General features: G+C 41.7%; 1 protein-coding gene across 1 annotated transcript in view; it reads left to right on the top strand.

Annotated features, from left to right (window-relative positions):
- usp43a (ubiquitin specific peptidase 43a) overlaps window positions 1–22,710 on the top strand; it is a 133,865-nt gene extending 111,155 nt beyond the window's left edge. The window contains exons 8-16 of the mRNA XM_084046348.1: window positions 4,059–4,170; window positions 10,781–10,884; window positions 14,145–14,222; window positions 14,814–14,943; window positions 17,706–17,825; window positions 19,262–19,526; window positions 20,318–20,476; window positions 20,618–20,779; window positions 21,252–22,710. Coding sequence (XP_083902474.1) covers window positions 4,059–4,170; window positions 10,781–10,884; window positions 14,145–14,222; window positions 14,814–14,943; window positions 17,706–17,825; window positions 19,262–19,526; window positions 20,318–20,476; window positions 20,618–20,779; window positions 21,252–22,465 — 2,344 coding nt within the window. The 3' untranslated portion in view covers window positions 22,466–22,710. The remainder of the gene's footprint in view (window positions 1–4,058; window positions 4,171–10,780; window positions 10,885–14,144; window positions 14,223–14,813; window positions 14,944–17,705; window positions 17,826–19,261; window positions 19,527–20,317; window positions 20,477–20,617; window positions 20,780–21,251) is intronic.
- Window positions 22,711–23,010: the final 300 nt, after the last annotated feature.

Raw genomic sequence — 23,010 nt, 5'->3', positions numbered from 1 at the left:
ATGTCTTATAAATCTTAACAGTTTTCTGAAAAACTTATGTTGCTATCTCAGTGGTTTTGAAACTCAGAAGCAAAGATTTGCGTTACAAATGTTCGTTTAAAAAAGATTTGCAAAAATGTTCACCATTTAAAAATAGCAGATCTACAAGCTCGTAGTGCGGCACGAAGTAACGCGCTATGAGCTTGTATATCTGCTATTGAATAGCCAATGCTATTTGAATAGCCAAAGTATAAAATAATGCTTCTTTTCCTGTATTAGAAATCTAGAATGAAAAAAATATAAATATGTATTCCTCTCTTCCTCATATGCATCATTACGCAATATCCCTGCATGTGAAAATCTAAGAATGTTTTGGTTTTGTTAATCTGTAATATTGCATCATTTCCCTATGCAGCCTGGGGTGAACTCATACATGAGTACTTTCCATGTTATTATGATGACTCACCACACCTTTGGACCTTTTCAGACAAACTTTATCCTGCTGTGTGCTATCATAGTGCGATCATACCCAGTGGTGTAAAGTAACTAAGTACATTTACTCAAGTACTGTACTTAAGTACAATTTTGAGGTATTTTTTACTTTACTGGAGTATTTCCAATTTTCTGTAATTTTTCTTCTACACCACTACATCTCAGAGGCCAATATAATACTTTTTACTCCACTACAATTATTTGAAAACTTAGTTACTAGTTACTTTGTAGATTTTGATTATTATTACAAAACATACATTACCCACTTCAGCCCTATATACACTGTGTGTATCTTGTTCAATATTTATAGTGGCTCATAGGAATAGACTACGTGACAACGCGACGCGCTGTGGGCTTGTAGATTGGCTATTTTCAGCATGCAAACAAGTGTAAAATCAGGCATTACGACGGCATCAACTGTAGATTTAGTCGACTCTAATCTTATGATAGTTAGTCGACTAAAACTAGACTAAAACTAAAACATTTCAGATGACTAAAATATGACTAAAACTAAATGGAATTTTATTTAAAAAAAACTACCGGTAAATCAAAATGTGCTGTCAAAATCAACACTGGCATGAAATGTACCGGAAAATGTGTCTTTCACGGCACATACAGTACCGTAGATTGTCAACTACTAGATGGGGCTCCTAAGTCCTAAATGATGATGACAAACCAAGCTGTACGAGAGTCCACAATTATGTAAAATGTACACCCACTGTGTATGGGACATGCCATGTGTGCATTTCCTTTTTTTCTGCACAAATACCCATATGTTCAGTAATATGTTCAGTTTAATGGGTCAAGCAATAATATGTTCAAGGTCATGCTGTACTGTGAGTGAGATGATGGCTCTGTTGGGCTGCGGTCCTTTTACCTTCGATCAACACTCCAGTTCCAATATCTCACAATATGACCTAGAGTGTATTACTGTGATAATACCACAGTTTCATCGATAATAATTAGGATTAGAGAGCGAAAAGACTCCGGGTGGTGCAGGCGGTTGCTAAGTTACATGTTAAGGTAAATAAGTAAACAAGATGGATGTGGTCAGAGTGCTATATCGTGAGTGTGTGAAATTTTCACATTATTATTTAATAATAATATTACGATTTTGATGTTAACCAAGTTTAGAAATGAGTGCTCTACTGTGAGAAAATAGAGAATACATATTAGCTAAATAACCATCAGTAGTCTACTGTTGAGTGTCAGTCAATTTACTGACTATTTCAATCAATCAATAAAAAATGATATACATTAGCAAAATAACCTCTATATCGACCATCAGTTAATTACTGGCCATTTCAATAATTAATACAATAAAAAAAAAAAAAATTAACATCAGGAGATGGTTGCACCACCTCCCACTAAGTTCAAACTTAGCCTAGTCAAAGCGTTCCTTCTACGTCAAGACTTACGCATTACTAAAATTAGAGCTGTTGCACCACCACATACATTACTTATAACGTATCTCTACTTAACTAAATATTTACACAAGCCTTTAGGCAGAACTAACATCTACTGTATTTACAATGGCAGACCGCTTCGACTTCATCCACAGATTAATGCCACACTGCGAGCTTGTACATCTGCTTTAAAAAAATAAATAATAATAATCTTGAAAGTGTGAGAACTACTGGTTTAGAAGGCATTTGTAGAATCGGCCTCAGGTCTTAATTGGTTAATTTAATTGTTATTACAATTACAATTGAGCCATTTAGCAGGTGTCTCTATGACGGCCCATCATTCTGAAATGTGAAAGCTAGAAGCAGCCAATAGATTCTCTCCCATTAACCTTTCTAAATAATCTAATAGACTCTGACAGCAGAAAGCCGCTGCTGTCTAGTCTCAGGGGGCTCGAGCCTCGAATGAACCCAGAGGCGATGCGTCGATGATGAAACATTGATGCATTAACCCTTTAAGACCGGGGAGGCACCTGTGTGTCATTTTAAGATTTCTTTCGCTGTTCAAAAATAGCAGATCTACAAGCTCATAGCGCGGCACCGAGTGCCGCGCTATGAGCTTGTAGATCTGCTATTTTTGGGAAAAATCGTGGGTCTTTGAATATATATATATATATATATATATTTTAAAGCGAACATTTGTAACTCAAATCTTTGCTTCAAATGTCTTCAACAGTTTTTTGATATAATATCAGTTGTTCTCAAAAATTATATGTATTTGGCCGTGGACCCCCCATCTCAAAATATTTTGTTCCAGGGACCCCCCAGAAGTTGTAACAGAGTTAAAAATGTTCGCTTTAAAAATATATATATATTCATATATATTTTTCACGATTTTTCCAAAAATAGCAGATCTACAAGCTTGTAGGAGCTTGTATATCTGCTATTTTTGAATAGCCCAAATGAATCTAAAGTGACACAGATGCGTTCCCGGTCTTAATGGGTTAATACAGTTGTCTTACCTGCTAAGCCTGAAAATCACCAGCTTGACAGCTTGATTGATAATGATACAGTGATCCAGCCAAACGTGCCATAGATCTTTACTAGTGCGCTATGTTGTGTCTCAACTCTCTCTACCAACATTATAAGGCCATTTCAAGCTGTCATCACATGACACGAGCCACTGAAAATGAAGTATTGTTGATATAAAGCCCTGCCGTACCTGTTGAACACGATTGTTTAATATAGCAAAGAATTCCATGAGTACAGTCTCGACATCCTCGACTTTCTGCACCTCCCAACCTCTTATTCACTAAAAGCTGCAGTGTGTCATGAACTGGACTAAAAAAAGAATAATAAATGGGTTTGATTAATAAAACGGAAACCATTCTTATTAGGTTTTCTCATTTGGCTCATGAACCAAATTCCCATGCTCACATTAGATGCTAAAGAAATTGAAATTAATAAATCCCCAAAAATGGCACTTTTCTAATTTCAACACTGAAATGCTGCCAGGGTGTCCTCTCATGGCTCTAGTGATTGCAAAAATCGTCTCCTTGTGAACGACTCATCTCAAATCCAGGGCGAATGGGGGAACGCGACACGAGGACAGCTCAGTGAACAGTAGCTTTATTGCCACATAATGAACAACAGTGCTCTTGGCCCAATGGCTGTATGCAGTGGTGGAAAAAGTACTCACTTTTTTTTACTTAAGTAAAAGTATCAATACCGCAATGTAGAAATACTCTGTACGAGTAAAAGTCCATAATTCAAAATTCACTTTAGTAAAAGTACAAAAGTATTGGTATCAAAATGTACTTAGAGTACCGAAAGTAGAAAGTACTCATTATATTATGCAGAATGTCCCATTTCAAAATTGTACTTAAGTACAGTACTTGAGTAAACTTGAGCACTCTCAAGAGTTAAAGATCTACCTAATAAGGGTCCATTTAGTTACCAACTCTCTATCATTTAGCTGGTGACCACCTGGAACCCACTCCAGGTCCTGGCACAAAACATTTTCAGATGGGGGGTCCGCTGTCAAATACATATTGGCACAATATATCCTTGGCACAACAAACAAGTTTGAGAACTACCGATTTTGAAGGCATTTGTAGAATGATGAGCCTCAGGTCTTAATGGGTTTCCCGCCCTCTCCTTCTGCTACTGTACCGTACGTCTCAGGTTCGGTCCTCCTTTCCTGATGCACGAGGACAGGGCTGTCTCCTGGGACCAGCTGCAGCAGAGCATCCTCAGCAAGCTGTACTACCTGATGCTCAACGGATCCCAGGCTCAGGTACTGTAGGCCAGCAATGAAGACACTGAAGGATACTTCACTGCTCAGGGCAGTGTTGATTTCGTCGACTAAAACTATGACGAAAAAAGTTCGTCGACTACCTTTTTTCACAGACGAAAACTAGATAAAAAACTGAATAAAAAACGAAGCTACGATGACTAAAACTAAGACGCAATGTATTGACAATTTCGTCAACGAATAAAAACTAGACTAAAATGTTAGTGAGTGACTAGTGGAGAAGAGCTCCAGTAGAACTAAAAGACAAATAATTTTAGTAAAGTTTAATAGTTTGGTTCCGCTCAGGTGCTGCACTCTGAAAATAGCAGATCTACAAGCTCACAACGTGTCGCAGTGAGCTTGTAGATCTGCTATTTTCAGCATGCAACCAAGTGTAAAATCAGGTATTACGACACCAGCATTTTAGTCGACTAAATCAACTGTAGATTTAGTCGACTATAATCTTATGATATTTAGTCGACTAAAACTAGACAAAAACTAAAACCTTTCAGATGACTAAGATATGACTAAAACTAAATGGAATTTTATTCAAAATACTATGACTAAAACTAAATCAAAGTTTGCTGTCAAAATCAACACTGGCTCAGGGGTCGTTAACCATTTTTTAAATATATGAAAATGTGTGGAGAAAATGTGTGGAGTATTACTTTTCCCCCAATAAATAACATTTTCATTGTGAAATAATAATTTTAATTTAATTTTAATAATTTGTCAGACCGTCAGTTGATAGGTATGTTTACATCTACTGTACATTCTGTGATATGATGACTGAAGTTTGAGCAACAAGCAACTGCAGTGTTGATACTTGGTGTAGTCGAATATAGTGCGACATCTAGTGGCTGAATGTTGTCTGGCGCTCATTTAAGCTCTATTCAAAACAATTCAAGGCTTTGTGGGCTCGTGAAATTGCTTGTAAAGTTCAAGTTGTGGTGAGCAGTGTCAGTGCAAATCAGCAAATTTGCTCATATATGAACTGAACATGCCCAACGTCAGCTCAAATCTGCATTGTAGGGCAGAGGTTAATGTCATTGCGAATGTTGGGCAACGGAGAGAGAGAGAGAGAGAGAGAGAGAGAGAGAGAGAGAGAGAGAGAGAGAGAGAGAGAGAGAGAGAGAGAGAGAGAGAGAGAGAGAGAGAGAGAGAGAGAGAGAGAGAGAGAGAGAGAGAGAGAGAGAGAGAGAGAGAGAGAGAGAGAGAGAGAGAGAGAGAGAGAGAGAGAGAGAGAGAGAGAGAGAGAGAGAGAGAGAGACATGGAGAGACAGAGGCAGAGAGAGCTCAATCAGCGAGAGAGGGAGTGAGAGGGACATTTAGAAGGGGGAGAGAGAGTCAGGGAGAGAGCCTATTTCACCCACCAATAACCCAGCAAATGGGTACAGAAACCTGAACACACTGATCGACCCGTCTCAACGTCATGCAAGCTGATAACGCTTGTTAACTATACACTGTAATACTGGTACGCTGAGTCAGGGCCCAGTGTGTGGTCATGTAAAGATTAGCATGGCTCCTTACATTTATTCTTGAGCAGTTGCAGTAGAGCTGATGCTGGCTGTGCCATTCTGCTAGAAGCCAACGCAATGTATAATTAGAACTGGTGATGAAAAGAACGTAAAGTGTGCTTTTGATACAAGCAAGCAGCTGAAAAATAATACATTTATGAGACCTCGCACTAGCCTATAACATTTTTTTTGGCCCCGGCAATTATTTTCAATATGTGAGTACCAAATGAAAAATGTAGCATTTTCTTTCTTATTATTATTATTACTTTTTTTTTTATATCCTCATTTGTTCTCCATGTTTGACCCATCCTATCCTACTGTAATTATTAGGAGCAGTGGGCCACCTAGTGGCGCTCAGGGAGCAGTTTGCTCAAGGACACATTGACAACAAAGTCAGAAGGAGCCGGGGATCTTCTGTAGTGTTGATTTTGACAGCACATTTTTATTCAGTCTTTTGAATCAAATTCCATTTAGTTTTTAGTCATATTTTTGTCATCTTTCATTTCATTAAACTTTATGCATCGTGGCTAAGAGTTGTGCGGCCTCATCCTTTTCAACATATTTTTGTCATCTGAAATGTTACTGTTAGTCCAGTTTTAGTCGACTAAATATCATAAAATTATAGTCGACAAAATCTACAGTTGGATTAGTCGACTAAAATGTATTTTGGCTGATTTTACACTTGGTTGCATGCTGCCGTTGTGAGCTTGTAGATCGGCTATTTTCAGAGCGCAACGCCCGAGCGCAACCAAACATAAAATTACTTGTCTTTTAGTTCTATTGGATCTCTTCTCCACTAGTTCCTCCATAACATTTTAGTCTAGCTTTTATTTGTTGACAAAATTGTTAATATGTTTAGTCTTTAGTCTTAGTTTTTATTTAGTTTTCGTCAGTGAAAAAGGAAGTCGACAAGCATTTTTCGTCATAGTTTTAGTCGACAAAATCAACACTGATCTTCTGGCTCCCCGAGGTCCACTCTACTTCCTGAGCCACTGCCACCCACTAGCACTAGCTGTGGACATCCTCTACTAATCCTTTAACAGACAGTTTCAAAGTAGCAGTGCACAGAACTTGTGAAATAACTACAATCGTGCATGTGCTTTATGGGGGAGTATAACTGCCTGACTACATAAAAATCACCAAATCTCCCTGGGAACATGGTGAGAACTGATTGGCTTTAATCAGCAAACAGATGACATTTAATTAGCAATAGGAGCAAAGGGAACTAATCAGATAAATGTTAAACCAACAGGGAGACATACAGTGCAGATGGGGCGGGGGTGCATGTCATTACTGGATGTCTAGGCAACCCAGTATACTCTCTTGCCATAGTAATTATAGGCTTGTGTGCCAGGTTTGTGACCATACTGAAACACCAACAGGCCGTACTTTTCTATTACTGTTGATTGAACTAATGAGAGGTCAATTTTAACCACGTCATTGTCAGACAGGTAACACCCCTACCATGTCATTCATCATCACAGTGTGCATTGCTATGATTATGAGATCTGGATTAAATGCTTGTCTTCCATTTAAACTGTCATGATCCATCTTCATCTTCTTCACCCATATTATTAAGCTCTTGACAAGCAAGCATGTGTAGTTTAGCTGAAGCAGTTGACAGCTGGGTGAGCCTTAAGCCTGATGTATATACTTAGTCTCGTGCCAGACAGTGTTACGCACCGAAATAAGCAGATCTACAATCTCACAACGTGTCCCGATAGGGACTGAGATGGAGAGAGGGTGGCATATTTATTTTACCTAAAAATCGGCTGCAAAAATCAAGTATATGTAGGTCGGACTGTACTGGCTTATAGTACCAATTATAGATGTAGCAGCTACATCTATATAATATAATATAATACAATATAATATAATATTACATATGTATATATACAGCAATAATAACACAGCGTGGATTCGAACATTGCACGTGTGAATCTGAGTGTTGGTGCTATGGAGATGATATCCAAAGCACCGTCTCTAAATTAAAGTCTTTTTTTTTTAATTTTTAAGTTTATAGCGTGTCTGTTCTTCCGTTGCCTGTGTGGCGGTGTGTGTGTGTGTGTGTGTGTGTGTGTGTGTAAGCTAAGTCTAGCCAGCGGTTGGAGATCCCATAGCCTGCGGGGGCCACAACCGTGACCGTTTACACAAAAACCTTTACATTTTGGGAAAGTGAAAAACGGACTTCCTCACTGTCTGCATATGCTAATGGTCAATGCATGTGTGCAAGTTCAGATCAATTGCTCAACCCACTGAGGAGAAAAATGTATGACATTATTGGACTGTGTATGAACTTTTCATGTCTTTTATTCCAGACTTAATTATCCAGGGATTAGTTTAAAATCAGCTTCTTCTTTTTCCCCCCACTTTGTTGGCAATACAGAAGCGTGACATGACCTTTGAAACAAGCCAAACCAGTGGTGAAACTACCATTATTCATTTTATCAAATAAGTCTCTGAAGTTCCTTCAAAACCTTGCAGAACTCTTGAGTAATAACTCATTAACGCCAAGCGTCTGGTCTACTCTGCTTCATTATATTCCAGCCAAAGATAAGTCCATTTACATGAACACTCATCCAGGCTCCTAAAGGAGAAAAAGGCGATTGCACCATTTTCATTTGCTGCTTTAGGCTCCTATTAACTAGCTAATTTATTACTCTCTATGCTCAGCTGCAGCTCCTATTCTCCAGCATTGGGCCTGTTCAGAATGAACACATTAGCATCCTAATATTGCTCTCCTCTCCCTAATAAATGGTAAATGGGCTGCATTCACGTCACACCACTCAAAGCCCTTTTTCCCAGGCGCACGGTTGTGCAGGTTAGTGGGATGACGATTCCAGGGGAAGGTATTCTTAATTCTTTATTCATTCAGATCCCCATTAGCTGCCACCAAAGTAGCATCTCGTCTTCCTGGGGTCCACAACAAACATAACAATACATATTACATGTACAGTAACACAACATAAAAAAATACACTACAGTACAGCCTGTCCAAGTCCTAGTCCGGCTAGCGTGACTCTCGCAGCTTGTTTGTAAACTACTGATTCATTTTAGGCAATAAATAGGACATGTAGTCGCTCCATATGTATTAATATATATCTACAGCTGCTAGTTTAAGTTTTTGTTTTCAAAGTGTGCAATTTTATTCAGTCCATTTTTTCATGTCACTCATAACCGTGCTACTGTGAATGCCAATAAATATCTTACAGTTTTTACAGGAATCACGTGATATGTAGAAAATATGATGATTTCCGGCCATGCCATAGCGTCTTTAAATAATGTATTTAAATGGGCTACATGCCAAAAAGGTGCTTCATGACAAAATGTAATACATGTACTGTAACTACCAAAATACGGGAAGCTTCTGCTCAGCATTAAGTGAACATCAGTCTAAAAATATGAATTATCACACTGAAATGCAGATAACAATTAATGCCACTCATGTTGAGTTTTGTCTAATCTTTCTCCATGCTTGAAAGGCCCATCTGTGCCAGCCAATTTGCCAGAGAGAAAGACAGAAAGAGACAGAAAGAGGAAAAGAGTCAGGTCTCCTCCTCATGAACAGACAATGTGTCACAGCTAATAATTCAATTAGAAGTTTGCTACACCACAATAAGTTGTTCCACTGCCAAGTTTAAGTTTACACATGCACAACATTACAGATTAATGAGCATGAGAGTGTGCAGTAGGAGAGCAATGGTAATTAGAAATAAGCGGTGATCTTCATGTCATTGCCTTTCTGGTATGATGTGCAAAGAAAATGTGTGGATAGAAATTGAGATCTGACTGTCTTATTAGACAAACCTCTATACATGACACCAAATGTTGCAACTGTTTTTTTTGCACAGATCTTTGGACATAAATGTAATGATTGAAATTGAATACACAGGACCACAATGGAAACTAGCCCTAGCCTGGGGCTTTCTGTGTTATCCTTTTAACAATCATTGTAAACCGTTGCAATGCTTTGGCGCCTCACCAGGGGGGGCATGACTCACAATTTGAAAACCCCTGTTCAAGCACCACCGTCAGGACCCATTTCTAGCCCCTCTAGAGAGAGTACAGGGCTCTACGGATGGCAATGTCAGTCTTTGGTCCGTTTGGGTGTACGGAGCAGTAATTTCTCCCAAGAACAAAAAGACTGATTTGTGTGGGTGGTCCTCAACAACAAATCTACGGCCCTCAAACCAGCAGATTATGCAACATTATAGCTTTGGGGGAAATGCAATGTGTCTGGCACTGATGATGCTACAAGAAGCATTTATAAAATACTTCACTGATGTCAGGGGATGAAGCTGAACAATTACAATGAGTAATCCTTTTATTAAGGAGAAACCTATATGGAGATATGCCTTCAGTATTCGTCATGACACACAAGTTGACACAACAGTTTTCTTGGAGACAATCATTTACAGTATCTACACATTAAATCCACACGTGGATTGTACTATGCAATGTACTCAAATATTCTTCCAGCTTGAGTAATTTGTATCAAAGTGAAAGCATAACATACCTCAAGTGATTTGGTATGGTTTTGGACACATCTATATCGGTGTGCACCTCCACCAATAAAGTGATGAAAATTGCACAAAAGTGGAATGCGGTATACACCAGTTGAGCTGGTCCAAGCAGACGGTGAAAATCGCGGTCCTCGTCAACAGCAAAATTGCAGTGCGCTGCTGATTTGCAAACCACACTGAACCTCTCCTCCCACATTGGTTCACAAATACTGCACGCACGCATACACACACACGCACGCGCGCACGCACGCACGCGCGCACGCACGTGCGCACGCGCGCGCGCACACACACCCGCCAGTGCACTTGCCCCCAAATACAGTACGGCACATAGCCTTGTTAAATAAAATATAATAAAGCTAAATTTCAGTGTACCATTTGCAATTGAGTGTGAATTATTGTCTAATACTTAGCAACAAACTCTTATTTACTTTTTGTGTGTTCTCTCAAGGTCTTAGTACATGCTGCTTCACAGCAGTGCAGTACACTGCCTCAGCACAGTCACTGTGATTCAGCATGCTAATGTGATACTAACTATTATGCTGTCATAACGATGTCTGTCTGTGTTACCCACAGAACGCTGGCATGCTGTTTAAGATCAGAGTGGTGGGAGGATCTGCAGCCTACAGCTACCTGTCACCACAGGACAGTAAGCCACTTCACCATCCCGCTGTTGACAGGTAGGACACGTACATCACACACGCGCGCGCACACACACACACACACACACACACACACACACACACGTGCACATGCGCACACACACAACAAGAAAGAGTGATAAAGAGCTCATGCACATAAGTGATAATATACAGTCATTCAGCCTACCCAGGGCTATGACAGTCGTGGGTTGCAGCCAGCAGGATGTGTGGTAGCTACTGGGGGACATGGCGTTTCTATGACATACGGTTCACTTTTCACATTTATGGTGCCCCTATGGGCAGAAGTGAAAGCCCTTTTTTTGTAGGTGCGATACAAATTTGGGGTTGATTGGATGATGCGTTCATGATATATGGCATTTTTGTAAGATAATGTTTTAGGCAATTATAGGCGATATGGAATGGAATATCATTGTCACATGACTCACAAGAACATTTGTACCTAATTTAGTGACGTGTAGCCTTTTCTTGCACATCTCAATATACAACAGTTGATATGTTTTGCTGGACATCCAAAGCAACTTTTAATAGAGCCCCCATTAACACATAAGCTGCCATGGACAGAGATCTGCGTCCTATTAGATAAAACCGTGGGCTGCCAGAGTAATCTAGGACGCAGATCTGCGTCCTAATGTTTAATTTGGTTAATAGACGATCACGCTGTTTTATTTACATTCCGAGATCATTTTCGCTTCCCTGTCACATCCGCTTCACCCGAAAGCAATTTCAGCGATTTCCGTTTCCGGTTTCCGGTTTTAGCTTGAAAAATGCGCTAATGCGGCCAAAACACGTTTTTTCACACGGTATAAAAAACGAACGGAGAGCTTCACTTCTATTTTCTTTAGTATGGGTGACGAACAGTCATCGGCGTCGTGTATCACATCGTATTTAAGCCCGATCAGCGATTGTCGAAAACGTCACATCCGGTTTATGACGTATTTGACTGTTTGAGCCTGTTGGGGGGTGATGCATTTAAATAACAAAATAACAACAATAACAATGTCACGTCATCGATGCACAGCATAGCTCTTGTTGTATAGGTCCATAAAAGACATAGAGTCCATGTAGTTATTGAAATCCTACCATTCATTTCAGTTCCTCCCTTTTACTCTGGCTGATGCGCAGCCTACCTTGTTACTTGCACAAAACTCAACCACAACTGTCCTCTTCTTCCAACAATTGTTTTTCCAACAAACACATTTTTCACATAACTCATACAGTAGCTGCGCAAACAAAAAAAAACAATGTGAGGAAGAGGACAGCGTTTTTGTGGAGTTGTTAAGGAGACGTGGAAGGCTAGGCAGTGAAGTACCATATATTGACCTCGACTCGATGCAGACAAGAGAGAAAGACCAGCATGTCCTTGAATCACAAATCAGGTAGAGAACACAACAGGAGAGACAGAAAGAGAGATAGATCGATCGAGCAGACACTTACAGATGGAAGAAGCGGGAAACAGGGAAAGACTGAGAACCTGACATTTAAGTTTTGCAAACAGACGGAGAGATTCAACAGCGGACACTAACAGCAGAAATATAGTATATACTATTTCTTACATTATAGGTTGGGAAAATAGGTTGTCTACCAACATCTGGTGGGGTCTTACATGATGGTAACATGTTTTAAATAGTGTCCATCCCACAACGAGGGATTCAATCAATTGGTTGACTCTCTGACTCGGTATGAACAAGCTGTAGAACCCAGGTTTTTCCTTTCCTCCTGGTGGTGGACTATGATGAGCATCATGCATGAAATGCACAGAGCAAGTTCAGTCAGGAAACTCTTTGCAGATGCTGCTGGCGGCTGACTGCTGGTCAACCTCAGCTCCCCTCTTCTATTCTAGGAAGGATTCTAGGAATTGCTGCTCACCTCCACCACCAACCACACTCTACCACCTGTTGTTTTTAGGGCCTGCTCTTGTGTCACATGGGGATTGTGGAGGCCCCTGTTTTGTATTGGAGGTGTACAGTAGCGCATTGGTTCTCAAAGTGGGGTCCGGGGACCCCCAGGGGTACTTGAGGGGGTTCCAGGGGGTCCCCAGCTAAATGATGGATAGGAACCAAATGGACCCTTATGGGTCTGTAACTCTGAGAGTGTACAAATGGAACCAAATGGACCCGTTAGGGTCCATTTGGTTCCATTTGTACACTCTCAGAGTTAAGTTAACATTGATTTTACAATATAAATTGAGGTCCCAGAGATAGAAATGCCATTAAATGGGGGTCCGTAGCCTAATGCATGTCAAACTGGGGGGTCCTTAAAATTAAAATGGTTGAGAATCACAGCTAGAGCCGTAAAAATCGTCTCTTATGGGGGTCCCTGGCTTATATTTTCAAATGGGGGTCCGTGGGCTAATAGGTGTCCATTTGGGGGTCCTTGACATGAAAAAGTTTGAGAACCACTGCAGTAGCGTGCTACCTAAGAGTACCTAAAGTATTAGTTTAGTTCAATTCATGGGTTGTCTTGACTTAACTGTATGTAAGCACCCATGGAAATGTAATGTAGTTATCTTATCTCCCTGTCCCTCTGGAGTGGATAGAACACATCACCCCCATTCTGCCAGTGCATTTTAGGATCCATTTTAAGATGTTATTGTTTGTTTTTAAATCTTTAAATGTATCGGCACCAGTTTATATCTCTGATCTTCTTAAATGATTATGTCCCATCAAGATCACTGAGGTCAGCTGACCAATCACTGCTTGTCGTCTGCCTAAGACCAGGCTTCCAAGTCGGCCATCCCACCCGTGACCCAACATTGCATTAAGGAACTAAATGCCAGACGCCAGAGGATAAGCAAAGGGGGAGCGAGCCTTCACAGTTGTAGTTACCAAACTGTGGTACCAGCAGCTACCACATCATGTCAGGCTGGCTCCCACACTACAGTACCTGTCTTTAAAACTAACTTTTATTCCTTCGCTTTTAACCCAGCGTGAGATTTGTACTTATGTTTAGTTGTATTTTAATTGTGTTTCTATTGTATTATGTTTGTATTTGTTTTCATTTATTTTAACCCACTGTACAGCACTTTGGTCAACTTTTGTTTTGAATGTGCTTTATAAATACAATACAGTTGGATTGGATTGGATTGAATGGACTGTTCTAAGAAAAACAGAGATTACTACATAACACTTTCCAAGGACCAGGGGCCCCAGAGAACACACACACACAACGCTTGTGATTTAGAGAGAACATTTTGTGACCTGTTTACAATCAATAAAAATATATATGAATGGAAAATTCTAATTTGTGTGTATTTGTTTTCTTTCTTTGTTGGTTTGTAGAGCGCTGAAGTTCTGTGGTGCAGGAGGACCTCCCCATGTGAAGATAGTCATCGAGTGGGACAACAAGATTAAAGAGTGGTGAGCATGTCTATATCTTTCTCTCTCTCTCTCTCCCTCTCACACGCACGCACGCACGCACGCACGCACACACGCATGCACGCACACACACACACACACGTACACGTCATGCTCTGAGGCAAACACACCAGTGTTAATGTATCTATTTGTAACAATGACAGTGTGTGGTGGATGATGACAACGGTTGGTATTAGTCTATGGATGGACTGTGTCATCGTCTGGTGCGTGGCTTCACAGTGCTCATAGTAATAGGTAGGCTACATGGGGTTGGTCAAATGGGGGTTGATTCATGGTAGAGAAGCAATGGGGGAAAATCATCCATACCATTTACAGTAGTCACAGACTAGCAGTTAATGGCCAAAATATGTATTTATTTATTTATTGAACACTCAAAATAAATTCACACTCAAAAGTTGTAATCTAGGTGGCTAATCTAATATTCCATCTTTATCCGTGTGTGTGTGTGTGTGTGTGTGTGTGTGTGTGTGTGTGTGTGTGTGTGTGTGTGTGTGTGTGTGTGTGTGTGTGTGTGTGTGTGTGTGTGTGTGTGTGTGTGTGTGTGTGTGTGTGTGTGTGTGTGTGTCTGTCCAGTCTATTTGGGAGCATCCAAGAAGAAGTGGTGAAGGATGCAGAGAGTGTGAGGAGCCAACAGCAGCAGCACCTGCAGCAGCACAGTTGTACTTTAGACGAGTGTTTCCAGCTTTATACCAAAGAAGAACAGGTACAGTTGAACATCACACAGCCATCTGGACTGTTCAGCTTCAAGTTGTTATGCCTATTGACTCACATAGCCAGATGGTCAGAGATCTCTGCCTGTCGATATGTCTGGTGACTCTAAATGCAGTGTAGCTGCTCAGACTGGGTGCAAATAATACAGAGATTAACACATATTCTTCATTGCAGAAACAATGCAAAGACTTTAGGGCGGTCCTTCATATTGGGACGGTATCCGGATGGGTTTTCTAAGCTGTAGGAGGTTTGTTAGCCAACTGTTCTCACCTCTGTTCTAGTAGCTACATTGAGATTAGATGTGACCAGAGATCTCCTATCGTATGGCTACACGTGCGTCACGCAGTGTTGGGAAAGTTCACTTAAAATATGAACTAGTTCAAAGTTCAGTTCACAAATTTTAAAATGAACTAGTTCAAAGTTCAGTTCATAATTCAAAATTTTGAACTAAAGTTCATGGTTCAAAAAATGAACTAGTTCAGTTCTTTTTCGTTCTTTTTTTTCAATATATATTAGTGCTGTCAGGCGATTAAAATTTTTAATCGCGATTAATCGCATGATTTGTGTAGTTAATCGCGCGATTAATCGCTTATTAATCGCATATTTTTATTGTCTCAAACTTGAATGATTAACTGAAAAGCAGTGCATTGTATTGTATTGTATATGGAGCAGGATGCATCCGAATCTATTATTTATTATTATTACTATACTTTTATTTTTTATCCAATACATTATAAAACCAATGTTATTTATTTAATTTTCTTATACATTATATCCTCTCTGGTGTACATACACAAAGCACCCTATATTTATTATTTCCAGTGGTGTAAAGTAACTAAGTACATTTATTCAAGTACTGTACTTAAGTACAATTTTGAGGTACTTTTACTTTACTAGAGTATTAGCAGTTTTCAGTACTTACTTACTTCTACTCTACATCTCAGAGGCAAATATTGTACTTATTTTTAATTATTTGAAAACTGAAGTTACTAGTTACTATGTAGATTTTGCAAATACATGAATCACTTCAGCCCTATTTAAGTTTTGGCTATTGGAAAATAGCCGATCTACAAGCTCACAACCTATACCTCTATGCTCACAACAGGTCACGGTGCGACACAGTGAGCTTGTAGATCTGCTATTTTCTAAAGATTTTCATTCATCTTGGTGGGAGGCCTACTTTTCTTGGACGCTTTTTTTCTCTCTGCCAAAAATAGCAGATCTACAAGCTCACAACGCGTCGCGCTGCAACACGTTGTGAGCTTGTAGATCGGCTATTTTTGGCTTACGTTCCCCCCATCTGGGGTTCATGTGGTTAATACTAATGTAATGCATAATAATGTAATGGTGTTTTAATTTTTCATTCATCTTGGCGGGGGGGCTGGGGGCTTGTCAAAGTGAGTGTATGACACTGTTAACATCAAAAGCCAGGTGCAGAAGTCCACTTTTAATGCCAAAATAAAGTCGGGTCGGACGTCCAGACTACAATACGTTCATTCAGAGGTTCGGGGGCCGGGGCTACCGTCCTAAAGTCGGCTGTAGGCTACGGTGCACGACGCATCAGCCACGGTCCGGACATGTTGTTGTAACATCCCAAACTCATTTCGCCGTTCCGCGGTGTTTACTTTATTAATTCAGCCCAGCTTCAAGTTAATTTTGTCGGCAGTGAAGCCAAGGAAACAACACCGATACTTTGGAAGAGACACAAGTCAACTTCCAAATGCTTGTGGCCGGGAAATGAGCTTCGCAGAGCGGATAAAGTGTCAGCTCTTCGCCCTGGCCGAGTGGCCGTAACTGTCTGTGCTGTTCACTAGCTGTCGCTGCAATGAGACTGTTCACTCGGAGTCGGTCTCCGCGCTGCGCACATGAATGTGAGACGCCGCCTTGCTTTTCTCTTTTTTTGGCTGATGGTGCGTTCAAGACGCCTCGGAAACACAGAATAGGATGAAATACAACATGACAAACCGATGTAACCATGGAATTTTGGGACACTCTTGAACGAAGTTTGAACGAAGAGAGAACGCCGTTCACAAACGCCAGAATGAACGCGTTCACAATAACGTTCATCTAGCGGATATACAGTACGTTCAGTTCACGTTCGCCCAAAATACGAACGAGTTCATGAACGATCGTTCATTGAACGCGTTCAGGCACAACACTGCGTGCGTGCGTGCGTCTGTGCGTACGTGCTGCTAATCTTGCAAACCGCTTTCTTTTCACATGATTTTTAAACTGAAATATTGTACTTTATTTTATGATTGAAGTCAATGTGTCTCTGATCGGGCTGAATCCCGAGATCCACATGATTCGATTTTGTTGAATTACTTTTATTTTTATTTTTGTATTCCTCTTTGTTGATTGAAGACAGCATCTCCAGTTGTACAGTAGTTGTGCCTTTGTCCTTTTAAGGACAGACATGGTCTCCAACATGTAAAAGAAGGACAATGGTTCATGGCCCTGCCCGCTGACCTTCCCACTTAATGCATATGATGACAACATATTACATTGTAGTGGAATGGAAACAGAGACAATTACAATCTCTCATCCACACACATTAAATTACAGTTGTACTCTTCATAATAGCAATCGTAGTCATAGGGTTTATTGTCATTCCCTCATGGAAATTGGAGTCACGGTCACCATGATTATGCATCTGGTCAAGTGTTTTTCAAGCTTTTTGTATTGAGCCATCTCAAAGACACTGTGCAGAACATTACTGATACTGACTGAATATATGACATTCATTCATTTCAGCTTGCTCCAGATGATGCTTGGAAGTGCCCTCACTGTAAGCAACTTCAGCAGGGCATGGTGAAGATGAGTCTATGGACTCTCCCTGACATCCTCATCCTTCATCTCAAGCGCTTCAGACAGGTAAGAAGCATTGTCTTTTCCTTTCATGATTGTTAGTCACTTAACCCATTAAGACCGGGAACGCATCTGTGTCATCATTTCTCAGCTTAGCAATCATGTCAATGAGTTGCCTTTTTTAGTCATAGTCTTTTGAATAAAATTCCATTTAGTTTTAGTCATATTTTAGTCATCTGAAACGTTTTCGTTTTATTTACGTTTATATATAATTATAAGATTATAGTCGACTAAATCTACAGTTAATTTAGTCGACTAAAATGTATCTTGGGCGGTGCCTTGATGGCGTCGTAATGGCTGATTTTACACTTGGTTGCATGCTGAAAATAGCCGATCGACAAGCTTGTAGATCTGCTATTTTCAGAGCGCAACACCCGAGCGCAACCAAAAATAAAATGACTTTTCTTTTAGTTCAACTGGATCTCTTCTCCACTAGTCCCTTGCTAACATTTTAGTCTAGTTTTTATTTGTTACGAAATCGTCAATATATTTAGTCATCATGGCTTTGTTTTTATTTCGTTTCATCTGTGAAAAAAGGTAGTCGACGAACATTTTTTGTCATAGTTTAGTCGACAAAATCAGCACTGCAGTGAAGCTTACCTCGTATTACCAAACAAACGGAGTATGCGACATTATGAAGCGTCTGCATCCTTTCATTTTTCCAGAGGTACGTGAACGTGACACCATCGCGACCTCCACAACAATTTGTTTGTCGTGCGACATGACTTTCGACACTTAAGCATAAATTGGCGTTACTACCTGAGGTGGCACTGTACTTGGTGTGCTCTTTTTTCCCCTCTATACCAAATCCCTTGTAGATATGCTATTTTCGTCGAATGTTTCCCAGAGAATAGAGATACTAGAGCTCAAGTTTAACAGCAATACAAGACCAGCGAGATTGTTTGACGCACTTGAGCCATAAAATACAAATTGTCTCTTGCCTTCTACTATTTCCCTTTAAAATCTATGTCAACTCCCTACAGCTGCCTTGGAATCAAGTCAAGACAAAACATCAAGGGGAATTAAAAGCTATTGAATAAAATAGAGTTTTAAGCCTGGACTTAAAGGACTCAACAGAGGGAACAGATCTACTGATCCACAGTCTAGGGCCTGGGATTAGTTTGTGGTACAGCTAAGAGACCCGAGTGACTAGCATGTTGATGCATATTGATGTGACTGGCTGTTTGAAGAACGCACACTGCATCCAAGAGACTGATATAACTGAGACGATACATAGACGATATTGGTTCGATGCAGTTACTGTATCGTTACACCCCTAGTAACTAAGAGCTTGTGATTAAATAATAACTACATTGAATCCATTGGAACAGCACAGGTTATTTTGTTACATAACAGTTCTGGACATAGGGTACAAGGTTTCCACCCGACAGCAACAAATGTGTTCTATGTCATTAAAAAACATTTTCTTATATAAATATTAGGTGGGTGAGCGGAGGAACAAGCTCTCCACTCTGGTGCGCTTCCCCCTGGCGGGGCTGGACATGGCCCCCCACGTAGTGAAGAGGAGCCAGAGTATGAGGAACCTGAACCTCGGGGCCTGGCCACCCGCCTGGAAGCAGCCCTCCTCCTCAGGAGGCCAGCACCACAACCAGCAGCCCCACGACATGAGCCTCCCTCTGGACTACCTGTACGACCTCTATGCCGTGTGCAACCATCACGGTGGCATGCATGGAGGACATTACACTGGTATGAACAATTCGATTTTTTTGTACTTCCTAACTTTGTCTGATTATTCATTTGGTTAGTTAGAGCAGTGGTTCTCAACCTGTGGGGGGGGTCCCCGGATGACAGTTAAATGACAATTTAAGGACTTTTAAGACCTTTTTACTTAAAATATATTTTTTTAGAAGAAAAAATAAAGAAAAAATACCATTACTGCATCAAAAGTAATCAACAAACTATACTATTAAAACTGTCAAACTCTGGTAAAATAATATAAGAAAGAGGCCAGATTTTTGAAAATAACCGATCTACAAGCTCACAACGCCTCACGTTGCGAGGCGTTGTGAGCTTGTAGATCTGCTATTTTCACAATATTTATCTGTGGAACCGAGTCAAACTAAATTTAATGCCTCAACTCCTACAATTCCAACTGCTTGTCAGGGTGGGGGGGGTCCCCGGTTCAAATATTATTATTTTGGCGGGTCCCCAGTTCAAATATGTTTATCTTTGGGGGGGTCACGGCCTGAAAAAGTTGAGAACCACTGAGTTACAGTGCGTGAATGACAGACGGACCCTCTTACTGTACTTGTACCATGATTTGTACAGAGCACAAGTCATGTGCTATATAGTTACTAACTTACTTACAGTACTTACTTACATGTGCTATGAGGTCAAACTAATTGGAAAATGGTGCTTTCTACCGCTCTGAAATTGCACTTAAAATGTTCACTTATAAGGACATGCCCAAAATAGGGATGCCAGGTTTTAAAATTAAGAGCTTGGGGAATCTATACATATTTTGTCGTGTAATCCAGCTTATTGTAGGAACTCGGTGGACGGCCAGTGGTACAGCTATGATGACAGCAGCGTAGACCTGGTGCCTGAGGAGGAGGTGTGTACCAAGGGGGCTTACATACTTTTCTACCAGAGACGCAACACCATCCCCCCCTGGTCTGCCAGCAGCTCCATCAGAGGTAAGATTTGCTTTTTTATGGGGTGATTAATCGATAGAAGAAAAAAAGTCATTTTGGGGGTAAACTATCCCCTGTCTAACCAATGCATCCATCCATCCATCTTTCTCACTCCTTTCCTTCCTTGCCTTTTCTCTGGTTCAGGCTCCACCAGTTCATCCATGTCAGACCACTGGCTCATCCGGCTGGCAGGGGACAGTAAGAGAGGCAGCCTGGTGTCTCGCTCCTCCACCACCTGCCCGTCCTCCTTACCCGACTCCCCTGAGTCTCCAGTCTTTCATGACAACTCCCCTAAAGAGGAGAAAGGTAAATCACAAGTCCTTGGCCTTCTAGGCTGTAATTCTTTTCAAAGTAACACTTTGCTTGGTACTGCTGCAGGATCTTGACCTAGTGACCTATGTATCACTGGTGTATTTTAATGGTTAGTGTTGCCTGAAAGAGTTATTGACTGTCCAGCAATATATTTATGTACGGAAGCCCATTTCCACCACTGAATATAATTAAGAAGGCCTGAATTGTGTGGGGTATTTTCTTTCTTCTTTTTCCCCTCGTAATACCAGCTTTATACTGTATCTCAGCCGTCTAAGTTGTATTTTCACTATTGTGATATAATAATATAATCTGTTGAAAGCTCAGTATTCTGTGATATGAATTTGCAGTAGCAAGGAACAAACCTTTAAATTATAAGCGTTAAGCTAAAATAGATGACAATTAAAACTACTATTTCCAGTACAGAGTAAAAGAAATGACATCTTTCTCTTTTCTCTCTAACTATAAGGTGGTTTTGAGAGCAGACCATTCATCAGGGGCCTCCAAGGCCGGAGTGTAAGCATGAGAACCCCGACCAAGACCAAGGACACCCTGAGCAAAGTGCTTCCCCTGCGCTGGTCCTTTGGCTCCAAGGGCAGACGAAAACCAGACCCGGCGCCTCACCCGGATCCACCGTCTGCCCCTGTGGAGCTCGTGGAGTACTTGGAGTCTGGCCGCCGGCCACGTTGCACCAAGGACCCCATTGCGACGTTGATGGCCGGACCGACAGGTGCCAAGGAGGGCCCTAATGAGGGCCAGGCCGGGGTAAAGGGTCGATCCCCGAGCCGTGGCAGCCTGAGCTGTATGGGCAGGGGAGGAGAAGAGCTGTCGCCGGAATCTCCGCAGATGCCGGAGGGCCAGAGAAGGCCGTCGGATAAAACGGCCAGCCTAAGACGAAGTGCCAAGGGCAGCCAAGCGAGAGAGGAGGGCGTTGTTGTCACTGTGACCAGTAGTTCCAGCAGTAACACCCTGACCAGGAGGAAGGACAACAGGACACAGGGATCTTCCAAAAACTCCCAGGAGACCGAGATAAGAAGGAGTTCCAGTGCCGGAGTTCAGTCCAGCTCCAGCGCTTCCAGCCTCCGTGATGGAACTCTCAGAAGGGGAAAGGCGGGCACCAGGGGGGAGAAGGACGATAAGGGCGACGGGCAAGGAGGAGAACACAAAGGAGATCCGAGGTCCAAGAAAGCCGAGGAGCCGCCGAAGAGCCACGAGGGACTTCTCTCCTTCTTCAAAGGCAGCTTCTTGAAGAAGGAAAGGGACTCGACGAGGAGGTCCAAGGACGGTGGTGAATCAGGGAGAGGGGGAGGAGGTGAGGCGGGAGGCGCAAGGAGCTCAATGAGGTCATCCCTGTCGAACGGAGGCGTGTCGGCGGGAGCCGGGAAGGAAGGAGGAAGCAGGTCCAGGGGATCGACGGGCCGTCAGGGCGATGAACAGGTGAACGGGAAGGTGGGTCCCCGTGCGGCCGACATCAAGCGCTCTCAGAGCTCCTCGAACATACCCACCAAGGCAGAGCAGAGCATGCGCAGGACAGCGTCCTTGCATCGTAACGGGATGTCTGCGGCACCGTCCCCACGCAGCCTCACAGCAGACAAACCGTCTTACAGCACCTTGCAAAGGACTCGCTACAGCACAACCTCCCTGGGACGCAGCAAGAGGACAGTCCCCGAGTCCAGCTTCTAATACACACACACACACACACACACACACACACACACACACACACACACACACACACACACACACACACACACATTACCACGGCAGCATAATAGGCTCTATGCACAGCAGCCGTATTGGAAAGAAAATGGGCCTCTCCTTACTTCCTTCTCAGGTGTTACCAATGACACTAATGAAGGCTCTGTTCCATTCTGGTCAAACAGAGTCAGAGTGCTGATATTGTGCATGTTCGCTCACTGGAAACACAATGCTACACCAGTGGGTCTCAAATGTGGTCCAGGGACCCTCATGGTTCCTTGAGGGGGTTCCAAATGGCCCCTTACGGGTGTGTAACTCTGAGAGTGTACAAATGGAACCAAATGCATTTGGTTCCATTTGTACACTCTCAGAGTTATGGGGGTCCTTGAAATTAAAGGTTTGAGAACCACTGTGCTACACTAAATGGAACAGAGCCTTCATCAGAATCATTGGTAACACCTGCGAAGGAAGTAAGGAAGAGGCCCAATTTCTTTCCAATATGGCTGCTGTGCATAGAGCCTATTACAGGA

Source organism: Gymnoscopelus microlampas, assembly GCF_963454915.1.
Source record: "Gymnoscopelus microlampas genome assembly, chromosome: 2".
In the NCBI taxonomy this organism is placed as follows: domain Eukaryota; kingdom Metazoa; phylum Chordata; class Actinopteri; order Myctophiformes; family Myctophidae; genus Gymnoscopelus; species Gymnoscopelus microlampas.
This window is presented reverse-complemented; position numbering and strand designations above follow the sequence as displayed.